The 12,557-nt window shown below is 35.6% G+C and overlaps 1 protein-coding gene across 3 annotated transcripts in view; it reads right to left on the bottom strand.

Moving 5' to 3' along the window:
• Positions 1-1,647: 1,647 nt before the first annotated feature.
• Positions 1,648-12,557, bottom strand: part of ARAP2 (ArfGAP with RhoGAP domain, ankyrin repeat and PH domain 2) — a 117,624-nt gene continuing 106,714 nt past the window's right edge. For 2 of the 3 annotated variants that reach the window (XM_072928059.1, XM_072928060.1), the window contains exons 32-33: positions 8,226-8,357; positions 1,648-4,899 (exon numbers count right to left, since the gene is read on the bottom strand). In XM_072928059.1, coding sequence (XP_072784160.1) covers positions 4,549-4,899; positions 8,226-8,357 — 483 coding nt within the window. In that variant the 3' untranslated portion in view covers positions 1,648-4,548. Of the gene's footprint in view, positions 4,900-8,225; positions 8,358-9,752; positions 9,800-12,557 lie in introns of those variants that run through there. The other variant, XM_072928061.1, reaches the window with a different exon arrangement.

Consider the following 12,557-nt stretch of genomic DNA (forward strand, 5'->3'; position numbering starts at 1 on the left):
TAGAACTGCCTAATATCAAGAAACAATGAGTTTGACAAATACATCATTTTTTGACAGCACAGAGAATCTCTCAGTGGTTCAGAAGCAGGAATACTGTACTGGAGGATCCTGACTCTTCCCAGGAAATCTTGCCACTTCTTGCCCAGTTTTGCAAGTTAGTACATGTTCTTGCAAACAATTTAACTTGGAATACACTCAATCCTTCTATCAAGGTAGTCTGTTTCTACAGTTAAGTTTTCTCAATGTAATTTATTGAATCCAAAATTTTATCTTAAGTAGCCCAAATCAAAATAATTTTTAAAGCATTCTATGTTCTAAACAGGGACTCAAGTCAGTACTTGTTTTTTCTTTTTTTTTTTTTTTTTTTCCCCAGTTTCCATTTGGACTCAAGCAGAAATGAAGCTGCTGTAGCTCAAATTCAAGCAAAGCCTGATAGCTGACTCTCCCACTGAAATAGACTGCACTGGAAAACAGGATATAAAAATCAGAGTGGTGATATAACAGGGTAGGCCTATAACAAAGTCACAGCCAGTGAGAGATGCAGCCCTTACTTCCTTACACCTGCAGGTACCAGCCCCGTCCCCAGCAGAGCATGTAAATATTTTCTTAGACTTCTATTCTGGAATTTGAGCTGCGGAGATGGTGGAAACCTGGCAGCACTCATAGGAACACGAACTGTACCAGCACTGTATCAGGGGAGAGAAAAATCATAGCAGTGAGATAAAATTCCTGTAACTTTTACTCTCAGATAAACCCTGTATCTCCAGAGCAGTCTAAAACTATCCCCATACATGATAGAAAAAGGCACCCCAGGGGTGCCTCTGGCAGATAGAGCTGGAGGCATCCTAACAACTTGCCTTAGGCAGAACAGCCCAGAGTTCTTTCCAAGGAAGAAACAAAAATCAATGATATAGCCAAGCCTTTCCCATTAACTGAAGAAATCTTTGGGGATATCATTTCCCCACTGGACCAATTCTCGGATAACATTTGCAAAACCTTTTAATGCAAAAATTGCATCTCAACCCCAGTAACTCAGTAAAGGCAAGTTCTGCATGAGCACACTCTGTAGGTCCCAGCTGGTGAAACTGACCCCACACTAAGGCAGTCTCCGCTGAGGCACAAAACCTATTAGTCAAACTGCTCTTTTGAACTGGCATCCCAAAATAGTACCTCAGAAAGAGATCTGTTTTGAAGAAAAAAAATCTAAAATAGCAGACAATATCCAACTTAGGTAAAGAAAAAGAAAATGAAGAATCTAGCTCATATTTCTTCTTGGGTTTTCACTTGCTTCCCTCACCCATCCTAATAAATGTGAAAAAAAAAAAAAAACACACAAAACCGGAACACAAGCATTATCTTAGCAACAAAAATAATGGTTACATGTTAACTTTACACCTACCTGTCATGACTGTAGAAGTTTAACAAGGTAATGATGAACTTGAGATTTACAAAGATTTATTAAGATATTAATCTTAGTCTTCTAACTCTTATAGGCCCATACATAAAATACCAGTCTCCCATTTAACTTCATTTTGCAGATGAGAAAGTAAGCTCTTACCAGGTTATTCAACAGCTTTCATATGGGCAAACACAAATTTTTAACATTCTTTCTGTGTTTTTTTTTTCTGAAAAAAATCCATCACCCAGTTCTGAGAAAAAGCATTTATTCAATTACAATTCTCTAAAAAATACACTTTAACAGTTCTTAACATGGCACAGGAAAAACAAAATATCAGCAGCCATTAAGATATTGCAACAAACCACATTTATTCTGCAGATCTTAGATCAGTCTGAAACGTGTAGTGCAACAATAATGTGTCAGATGTTTTGTTCAAAACTTTGACACCTATATAAAATAATTTATTGCAAATTTAAATTCTACTTCCCCAAATAAATTTTACTTGTGTTAACACTGTCACCATTCAGTGTGCTTCTGTGAATGTGCACATAAATGTGTTTGTATATGTATACATATAACACCAAATTTAAACACATTTTATTACACATCTTCTTGATTTTTATGGCCTGTTAGCAGCAGCTATACAGATATTTTACCTGTGACATGGTTTTGAAATAGAACAAATGTTTCTGTAGTCCTTAGAACCAATAAAAATACAGAAACCATTTTCTTCATGGATAGATTCACTCCAATGCACAAAACTCTTCCACTGCTCCATTTATTCCATTAGTGTAGTGGCTTAAATGATGCATGAAGCATCATTTCAGCAGTGGAGTGAATGTCATTCTTAAGGTCCCAATAAAAAGATAAACAATATAAGAACCATAACTCAATACTGAGAAATAACTGCAAATAAAAGTACAACTGTAAATAGTACATTCAAGTCCAGCCTGACAGAAAATAAAGCAATTTCTCCTGCTGACAGTAGTCCCCTGTTCAAATCAGCATTTAAGAATGTTTATTAACACTAAGCACCAGCTTTAATCAATAAAATTTGAGTTCAGGCTGATATGCTTTCTTGAGGCAGAGCCTCAGTGATTAGAAGAAGCTCAATTACAAAGTGAAGGTAGCAAAACAGTCAATAGGGCACTGGAACAATTAAAATCTACAAACTTGTTTCAGTTTTAACAACAGGTCAAATAAGGTAGATGCAAAGTGTTAAAGACTAGACTTGCTTTGTCAGTGCTACATTTCAGAATAATAAATACTACTATAAAATATTTGAGTTTGATAGAATTTTCTCTGTGCTTCCTAGCAGAGTTGCCAGACACATTATTTGAGTCACTTGTCTAATTTCTTCAATCAAACAAATTATTTTTCCAATTAAGCCATTCAATGTAATCAAGAGTGGAAGTAAATGATGTGAGAAATATTAGGGTACCTGTGATGACCAAAAATAGAGGAGGGAGTAAGTGAGCATACTGCTTCTCTGCTTCCTCTCTCCTACACTATGAGATCTGGCCAATTCCAATCAAACACTAAAGGCATCAGTAAGTTCTTAAAAGGCTGGTGAAAATCTGTGGCAGTGTGACTAGTCAGACCACAAAAGGGACAGCAGCAAAAATGAGCAGATGCTGTTATTAATGCCTCCCTTGAAGCAAAGGTGCTTTGTGAGCTCATTAGAGCTCTGGTCTGCTGCTTAACCAGACAGCATCTACAACACCTGAAAACAGCCTCAGAACAGCAGTGCCTTCTGCCCATTCAGGTGCTATGTAACAAAGTAAGAAGTAAGTGAAGATAAAATCTACAACTAAAATTAATTTCATTCCTTGAATAGGTTTTGTTTTAAAAAGGAATGCTGAATTTTAAACTTAAGGAACTCTGGGTCTAAAAATCAAAGTAGCTGTACTGTGCTACATCACTACCTTCAGGAACTGCTACCTACATACGCAGAAGGCAGCAAGCAAGGCTGTTCTCTCAACCCTGGCACCAGCCCTCACACTCAGAAAAGCAGTGGTAAAGTTGTAGGACAAGCATTTGCTAGTCCCTGCAAACAGAATACTATTAACTTGGTCCTCATGGTAAAGAGAGGGGTAAATCTCTACCCCCTTTTAGAATTTGGCACTTCTTAACACTTGGTATGTTGGTACCATTCTGATTTGTTTGTGTGGACACCATTTTTTCTTAAACGAATTAACTTCTCATTTAAATACTAAATATTCATGGTAGGTCAGCAACTTTGTTAGCACCAAGCAAGCTCCATCCAAAAAGCAACAGAAAGGCCTGCCTTTGCCACCCTGAGCTAAGTAAGCAAGGCCTGCTTAGAAAAGTACTTCAGCCCACTGAGATACTGCTATTCTCCCAGTTCACATACCCATTAGACGTTGCTTTGAAGACTTTTTTTTTTTTTTTGTTCTCCTCAATAGTTTCATTACTTAGATGTAATAATCAGATGTACACCCTAGAGACACAGTTTCAAGATACAAGAATTAATACATTGTCTCAACTACTACATTTTTTTCCCTTTTGATTCCTTCACATGACGCCTTGTCAGAGGACAATTCCATGGAAGTAAAAACTAATTTTCTCCTTAAAAATAAAACCACAAATTAAAAAAAGCAAACCAGCAAAAACAACAAACAATCAATTTCCAATCAGATGCTACTAATTTTTATACTGTTAGACAATTAAAAATATTGCAGGCCAATAGCATGAATTTCAGAGTATCTTGTCTTTTAAAAATATCTCTCCAGTATTCACAAGGTGGGACAGAGTATAAACAGCAAAACTTTTTGACAGTCCTTAAAATCCTTGTATCAAACAAAATCTGAAACAAACAACAACAAAATAGACAAAACCTTGATGTCCTTTCACTGCACAGAAAACTTCCAAACTTCAGAGGTTTTACATAATCAGTTCTCCCAGTTCAATCTTAAATTATAACACTGGGCATACACATATACAAAATCAATAGCTGCTTATAAACAAATTCCATTTCCTTCTGCACTGTACAAACTAGATACATCAAAACAGTATTTATGTTCAAAATACTTTTGAACATAAAATACACTATATATATATACACATACACACACACATATATAATACAAGAATATATATATATAATATTACACTTCAGGCTCAGGAATTCAGCTGGAGGTTTCATGAACTGCTCTGTTCTTCTGCAACACAGTATTTAGTTCCTGAATCACATGTGATGGCAATTTACTATCTAGTTCCAAAGTAGTTTTGTTTGTTTTGTTTTTATTTTTCTTCAGTGTCTTATGTGGTATTTGGTGTAATTCAGTCATCCCTGAGCCTGCATCGTCCTCAGAAATCAAGTTTCGACGTGTCTTTGTATGATTTCGCCCCTTCTCCTCCTTTCTTTCCAAACATTGTGCCACAATAGATGCTTTTTCTTTCAAGTTTTTTCTTTCTCCCAGAAGTTCAGTATCATGATGTTCACCAAATCTTGATTTTCCACCTTGTAGTTCTATATTCTTACCAAACAAGCAAACAGAAATAAGTTCATTCACACCATATTAAAAATAGTTTAGACTGAAATTTCTGCTCATTAGTTTCACATAATTTTTAAAGAAAAAAAATTAATTTTAATCAAAAGCTAAGACAGCAAAGTCGGTTTTAAATTACCACAATTGTCATAGTATCATTTAGTAAGCATTTTTAGTGAGCAAACTCTCAGTTAGTGACACTTATGAAATTTACATAAATCATGCACCATGCCTATGAAGACATGAAGAATTAATTTAATATAATCACAATTTGATTTTTCATTCTACCACAGTAGACTAAATTTTAGCATTTTACAGCAGATCCATATACTCTTAAAGACCTAGAATCGTTTGGAGGAATTAATACAACTGTATGTTACAGTTTTGATAATATAATGACTGAGCAACATGAATACACAAGAGAAAACTTTAAACAATCACATAAACTTTTTGAGTAGCTGTAAACTAATATGTTATAAAGACTGGCTTCTTTTAATTTGCATACTGGTGGTCTGTTTTCAAGTTCTTAAGCTGTAGAAAATTAAAGGTAAACCAGATGCAGCATCTAATTTTGCATTATTATATCCTGGTGGTGCAGCAGTAGGTAGAACATTCCTTTTGTGGGAAACCCTGGTAATACTAAAGGAAAATTAAGTCCTGGAATACATTTTTCATGTGTGCCATCTTTCTTGACAACCAGAAGGCTGAGAAAGCTGATGGAGACTGAGTCATTTTGTATTTCCTGTGCAGAACTTGTTCAGTTCTACTGCATTTTTTATGTAATTATTCATCCACAGCAAATGAGCAGCTTGCTCCTTGGAATCTTAATACCTCCTATATGTTAAAACAAACATTAAAAACTACTCAAACATTAGGGAGGAGCAAGTTTAGATACACAGAATTATAGAATAGCTTGGGCCTTTCTTGTATGACCTATTGTAAGTCAGTATGCTATTTGATCGTTCTTTAGAGAAAAGATTTTTCCTCTTGCAGATACACAGCAATATATTTCTATTTAAATTAAATAATTCTATATGAGAAATATGCATGTTTCAAATGCACTATCCACATGTGCAACAAGTGGAGTAGAAATAACCAAAATGTTTTGGTTCTATTTGTTATTAGGATTCTTAGTTATTGAGCCTTTCAAACCTTTGATATTATACATTTATCTTGCTAACACAGAATAAAAGTGCTTCCAACAATGCGGAAAAATCAGACATTCAATATAGACATTTTAGCAAAAAATATTAATATTAAACTCAGTTTCTGGGTATTTTTGAGCTTATAGTGGTTTGGGTTTTTTCCCCTCAGTCATCTTTCTCTCACACAGATCTCACTTTTTTCTATGTTTGGAAAACTTTCAGTCTCTTGTCCTGTCTGTATAAATTTATTACATTTCTACTACAAGTTTACTCATTGATCTTTAAATAAACCTCTGTTTTCCATAAACCAGCATATTTCAGAAAATACTTGTTTCTGGTATTACTTTCTAATGTCTTAAAACTGAGATACTCTTGCATGTTGAAAGGGTACTCAAATTCATGAAAAGACTGAAGACATGGTCTCCCAAAGGTACATTTTTTTAAGTTGACTCCACTGCTGTATAATATTTCTTCTTAATAAACTGTATCATATGTATACATATACGTTCTACCACTATTTTACTGTTCATTCCAGATTTAGCTTTCCATGTAAAAAAAGCATTAGTTTTTATTTTTCATTATGTATTTTTGTGTCAACCTTCCTAAAGTATGCAAATACCTTTTCCATAAAAATTCTCTAGATTTAGTCATGTCATAAATAATGAAGACCATGGATTTCTGATTTTAAGTTTAAATGCAGACCTCGTCAAATTTGCAGTGTATAAAACATTAAGAGCCCTCCCTAGTAAAGCAAATTATCCACCAAAAAAAAAAAAAATACATACAGTACTATAGGGCATTAAGGATTTTTAATCATGAAGCTCAAAATCCAATAAAACTTTAATCCTAGAATGTCTGAATTTGTAGCCATCTCAAAGAATGTACTAGAAGTTTCAAGTGTACTTGCATAAAGAACAGGTAAGAGACACACCTAAGGGTTGTGAAGTTTTTTGACTGACAAGAAGTATGATTTACTTTCATCAAAGACGTTTGAAAATACAAGCATCAGAAAAAAATTATTAAAAATTGCAAAAATACTTTCTGAGAGAAGGTTAAAAAGGACAAATTAAACAAAATACAAAAGCTTGTAAACATATTATGAAATACTTATATTCACATGGCTTTATACTCTGGTAGTCAGGCAGAGCAGAAATTCTTTCTTCAAGTGTAACATAAGATGGAGTTGTCTTTTATAGAAATCATCATGCCTGCCTCTTGCTTTTGGTTTACTACGGAAAAAGTCAACTTTACCACTCTGTACCTGAACCACCATCTCTGTTAGTGGGGATAACATATCCCATATTAACTCCTCCTTTCAAAATGTTCTAAAATGTGCAAGAAATGATACTTCTGCAGTCCAAGGACCAAGCTGTTGTTTCAATTGCTGCAGTCAGGTTAGTTACTACTACTATTCCCAAGTAGAACAGTGCCTCCATTGCTTCACCTCAGCTGAATTAAGGCAAGTAAGTTCTCTCCACAGGCATCAGTATTCCTATGTGGATACCAGAAAGTAATCTCAAGCTAATATGATAAGGTTCAGATACATCACTAATGCACGTAACGTAGTAACAAAGCTCAGTCTATTCAGAAAGTTGTAACTAAAGCCTCTCATTGTCCTTTGGGACTAAAAATAGTACAACTTAAATATATCAACATTAGTTCCATCTGAGCTTTTCCATTATATTCACAGAGTAGATAACTAAAAATGTGCAGCTTTTTTAGAGAGAAGAAAAAATATCGTAAGATATGCATGCAGGACAGTTTTCAAGGATCTTATTAAAAATAAAATCCATACTGTAATAATGTGCATAATATTTCCAGGTAAAAGTCTTATTTACTCCTAATGAACCATCTCTACTCAAAAAAACCCAAAAAAACAAAAAAACAAAAAAAAACCAAAAAAACCCCACAAACACCAAAAACAAGCACAAATAAAAGTCCATTATGATTTACTGAACAGACAGAGAGGTTATGCAACTTGAGAATTCAATAGCTTTCTTACATTAAATTTTCCTAAATGTTCCTTTAATGACAAAATATTGGAAGGGGCATTGATAATAAGAGCATCTGCATTTTATATTTATCCAGCTCTAGGGAGTTCATTATTATTGGACTACTTATTACAGCATTGTGGTTAAAAGTTCTACATCAAGTTTAAACCCCACTTACCTCTGTATTCCCTCTGATTTTACAAGTGCTCTTCTCCTGATGAATGGGAATTAGTGATAAGCCTCTGATCTTTGGACTTTTAGTTATGGACTGTTTTCTTGCTTTCCCAGCAGGTGGCCATATATCTGCATGCTGAAAAACGAAATGATTTCTTATTTTCCATGTACAATTTCATAAATATACAAGATTCTTTGGTATGTAAAACTCCCTTGGAAAAAGCTATATACTGCACAATACCATGCCCTCCTCTTGAGAGAGAAAGGGAAAAACACTATGATGCTTAAAATTGCATTAATATTTCATAAGTACTGCACAATATTGAGTGAAAAGAACCAAAATGTCTCTACATAATTCTCATGTATCAAACACTTTTCTTTCCTCAATATTATTCTCATTTTCCCCAAAAAATAGAAAATATCATCAAATGTGACATACATATTGACTTGTTTTACAATTTCAAAATTCCACAGAAGCATGCTTTCAGGAGTCCCAACAAAAGTTTCTGAAATAAGATAAAACTATCTCAATGTGCAAGCATTTAAAGATGTGTTTCTTGGTGAACAAAGAACAAAGTGCAGGGTACAACACTTGGGCCACAATAACCCAAGTTGCAGTGCTAGAGGCTGTGGCAGAGTGGCTGGATTGTGGCCCAATGGAAAAGGACCTGGGACTGCTGGTCCACAGCTGCTGAATGTGAGCCAGGGTGTGCCCAGGTGGCCAAGGCAAATGGCATCCTGGCCTGTGGCAGCAACAGTGTGGCCAGCAGGACAGGGCAGTGATTGTTCCCCCGGTACCCAACACTGGTGGAGGCCACACCTCAAACCCAGTGTCCAGTTTTGGGCCCGTCACTGCAAGAAGGACTTTGAGCGGCTGGAGCGTGTCCAGAGAAGGGCAATGGAGGAGGGGAAGGGTGTGGAGCACAAGGCTTGTGGGGAGCAGCTGAGGGAGCTGGGGGCTTGAGCCTGGAGAAAAGGAGGCGCAGGGGGAACTGATGGGTCTCTACAATTGCTGAAAGGAGGCTGTAGCCAGGTGGGGATGGGCTTCTTCTCCCAGGCAGCCAGCGACAGGATGAGAGAAAATAGTATTAAACTGCACTAGAGGAGGCTTAGGTTGGATATTAGGAAGAGTTTCTTCCCAAAAAGGGTGACTAAACATTGGAATGTCACCAGTCACCATGCCTGAAGGTGTTTAAGAAAAGAATATGTATGTCACTCAGTGCTATGGTCTGGTTGACAAGGTGGTGTTAGGTCAATAGCTTTGACTCAATGATCTCAAAGTTCCTTTCCAAACAAATTGATTCTGCAATTCTGTGAAAATTTGTATTAATAATTTATACAAAATAATTGCTTAACCTATGGTAACAACTTTGTGTTATCCAAAACACAATCTACAAATCTGTTTTCAACAGTAGTCTTTGCCTTAGCTCGATCAAAATAGGTCAGTTTTGGGGAAAAATGTGAAGTTTCACTGTGAGTGAAAAACAAGACTTGGAAGAGAAGGGAAGTAAAAAAAACATAAATTACTTACTGATCATTTCAAATTTGAGCACATGAGCTCACAGTCCTCAGGTAATGCTAATAAAAACCAGAAGGAAAGATTTGAGGACAAGGTATTTGAAGACTATTTTACTGAAAAATCATCAACAGGAGATTCTGTGAATCAAAGAGAATGTTCAAGGCCTACAGCTAAATCAGCACAACTCCAAAGGAAACTGGCAAGCCAAGACTGCAAATCCATGAAGCAAGTCTGTTGAAGACTGTATTTATAAAAATAGCTGTGGGGCTATGATCATACTTGCACATGGTCTCCAAGTAAAAAGAGCATTACCATTAACACACATCAGAATCAGTGATTGCTGACTCATGATGGCTGACTAGAAATCAAACGCTTTGGTTCCAAATTTAGAAAAAGTATTCTATAGGCTCATATCTTCATAGAGTAAAAAATTCTCATATATGATGTGACCAGAGTGATGCAAAAGTCTGTGATACAAGTTCTCTCCAGTGAAGAGCTCTCTCCATAGAGAACATTTTCTTCCAATAAAATGACAAGTTATTATCTGAAAGAGCAGCTCTTGCCAACCAAAATCATTTTATTGTGGATCTAGATACAACAAACAAACACAACCCAGAAAGTGACGGAGAAACTTTAATCAGTTTCTGAAGAAAACTGTCTGCCTTAATTCCCAGCAAGCCTAAGGAAACCATTCCTGTCAGCTAAGCAGCCTGATTTCCCTTTTGTGCCTGTAACATTTCTTAGAATAGAACTCTGAGAAAGTATATCAGAAATACTAGCAACGTATTAGGCCACATAAAAAATGTATTTATTCATAGTTTTGACCCCTCTGTTCAACTGCACCTCATGGTAGTATAATGTGCCTCCAGCTGATCAAAGGCAAGGAAACAGGAAGAAAACTATTGTATCCATCTTCATACCAATTAATTACTTCCAACTGTATGCTATGAACACTCTCAAGAGATTTTGTACAGAACTATTATAGAATTCAAGAATCATGCTTTTCAGGATGGTTTTGCATAGAACTGAAAGAAACCTTGGTCCTACTTGAAACACTTAGTATGCACCAGCTTGAAATGGAAGACTAATAACCTCTGCGTTAACTTGATTGCCTGTATCAAAGTACTCTTGTCACTAGATTACAGCAGTACCTACACTTTGCTATTTATATACTCTGCACTATTTATACTACAGGAATAAACATTATCAGACAACAGGAAAAAATAGTAATACACTACTATCTTACTGATATTAATTACTAATAAAACTTTAGTCTGCTCAAGCACTGAGGGGCACAGTAATATTGGTTTATGTCCCTCTTAATTGCACAAGATCATTAAATGTCACTGTATTAAGACTTCAAAACCAATTTTACTGTATTTTTCAATTTCCAATCTAAGTTATTCCACTCACAAAGATGTGCTGCCTGCAGTCTCTAACATGTGTGTTCAAAAACAGTGACAACATATACAGTAAAAAAACAAGCTGACTTCCCTAAAGATGGTCTCAACTAGAAAATTCTAACTAGAAATAATCTCAGTTGACATTCACAGTCAAGCTGAGTTCCCTAAAGATGGTCTCAACTAGAAAATTCTAACTAGAAATAATCTCAATTGATATTCACAGTTTTCTGGTTTAGAAATGGGATAATGTGGTAACAATTGTCTGCTGCTGTATGGCATAAGACTTTTTAGAAATCTTACAGCAAGCTTTACCAATATGAGGTGTTGCATTCTTAAGGAGATTTTCTCTGTAACGAAGTAGTAGATTGCAATAAGAACAATACACTAAATCTGCATCATTACCGCATCATTTCTCATGTAGCCTATCGACTGACAACTTTACTGATGTCCAGAACACTGGTAAAAAAAAATCAACAATTTCCAGAAAAAATCAAGCCAAACAAAAAAAAACTTTCTATGTACTACTGCTAATTCATTGCACTGTTCATTCATTGGAATAAAGCCTTAAAAATAATAGTACGAATTCATTTTAATGTGCATCAAATAATTTAATTTTTTTTTTCTGTTAGGAAAAATTATCCTGGACATTGAGTAATGGCTTCCAGTTTTTTATCTATATTGTCAAAGGAACATTCTACATCTGCCTGAGCAGAATCCTAAGACTGTCCTTCATTGTGATTTTATGTCAAAAGGACTTCAACAGTTACCAAGCTTGCATGACTTACTTCTAAGTTTCCTGTATCAATAACCTCTGAGCCTATTTGCTGTGATACTGCTCATGTTATGCCCATGAGATGTATGCCAGCTGTTTCCATAGAAACAACAACTGTCACTTCAGTTAAGGGAGCTGAATAAAACAAGAATTTGGAAGTCTTACTTTCAAGGCATGCATTATACTTCTAGCACTACTATCTATGAAAGTCAGATTCTGTTTTAGAAAGTCGCTAAGTCTGTATTTCAACAGTCTTGTGCTCAGCCTACTTTATGCAACACAAAGCTCCCAGGTAATCATAAATCTAGCAATGTTTATTCACAGTGATATCCTGCAGAGCTCCTTGAACATCATGGGGAAAAAGAAAAATCTGACACAGATACAAAATCCTGTTAAAACGTTAAACTATGTTCCAGTCTCCTGACAGGCAAAATTCTTCCCACCTCACTTGCTTCCACTTCTCCAATGCAAACATTAAACTCCATTTCCAAGGATGTGTTGTATGCCACTCAAACATATACCTTCCTTAAAATCTCACAGCAAGCAGAAGAGTACTTAATTCAGGATAAAGCCTACCCAACACAATGAATTGTCAATGTTAATTAAACAAACCTGGATACCAGAGAAATAAAGCCATATTGG

This window comes from Taeniopygia guttata, chromosome 4 (assembly GCF_048771995.1).
Source record: "Taeniopygia guttata chromosome 4, bTaeGut7.mat, whole genome shotgun sequence".
NCBI classification, from domain to species: Eukaryota; Metazoa; Chordata; class Aves; order Passeriformes; family Estrildidae; genus Taeniopygia; species Taeniopygia guttata.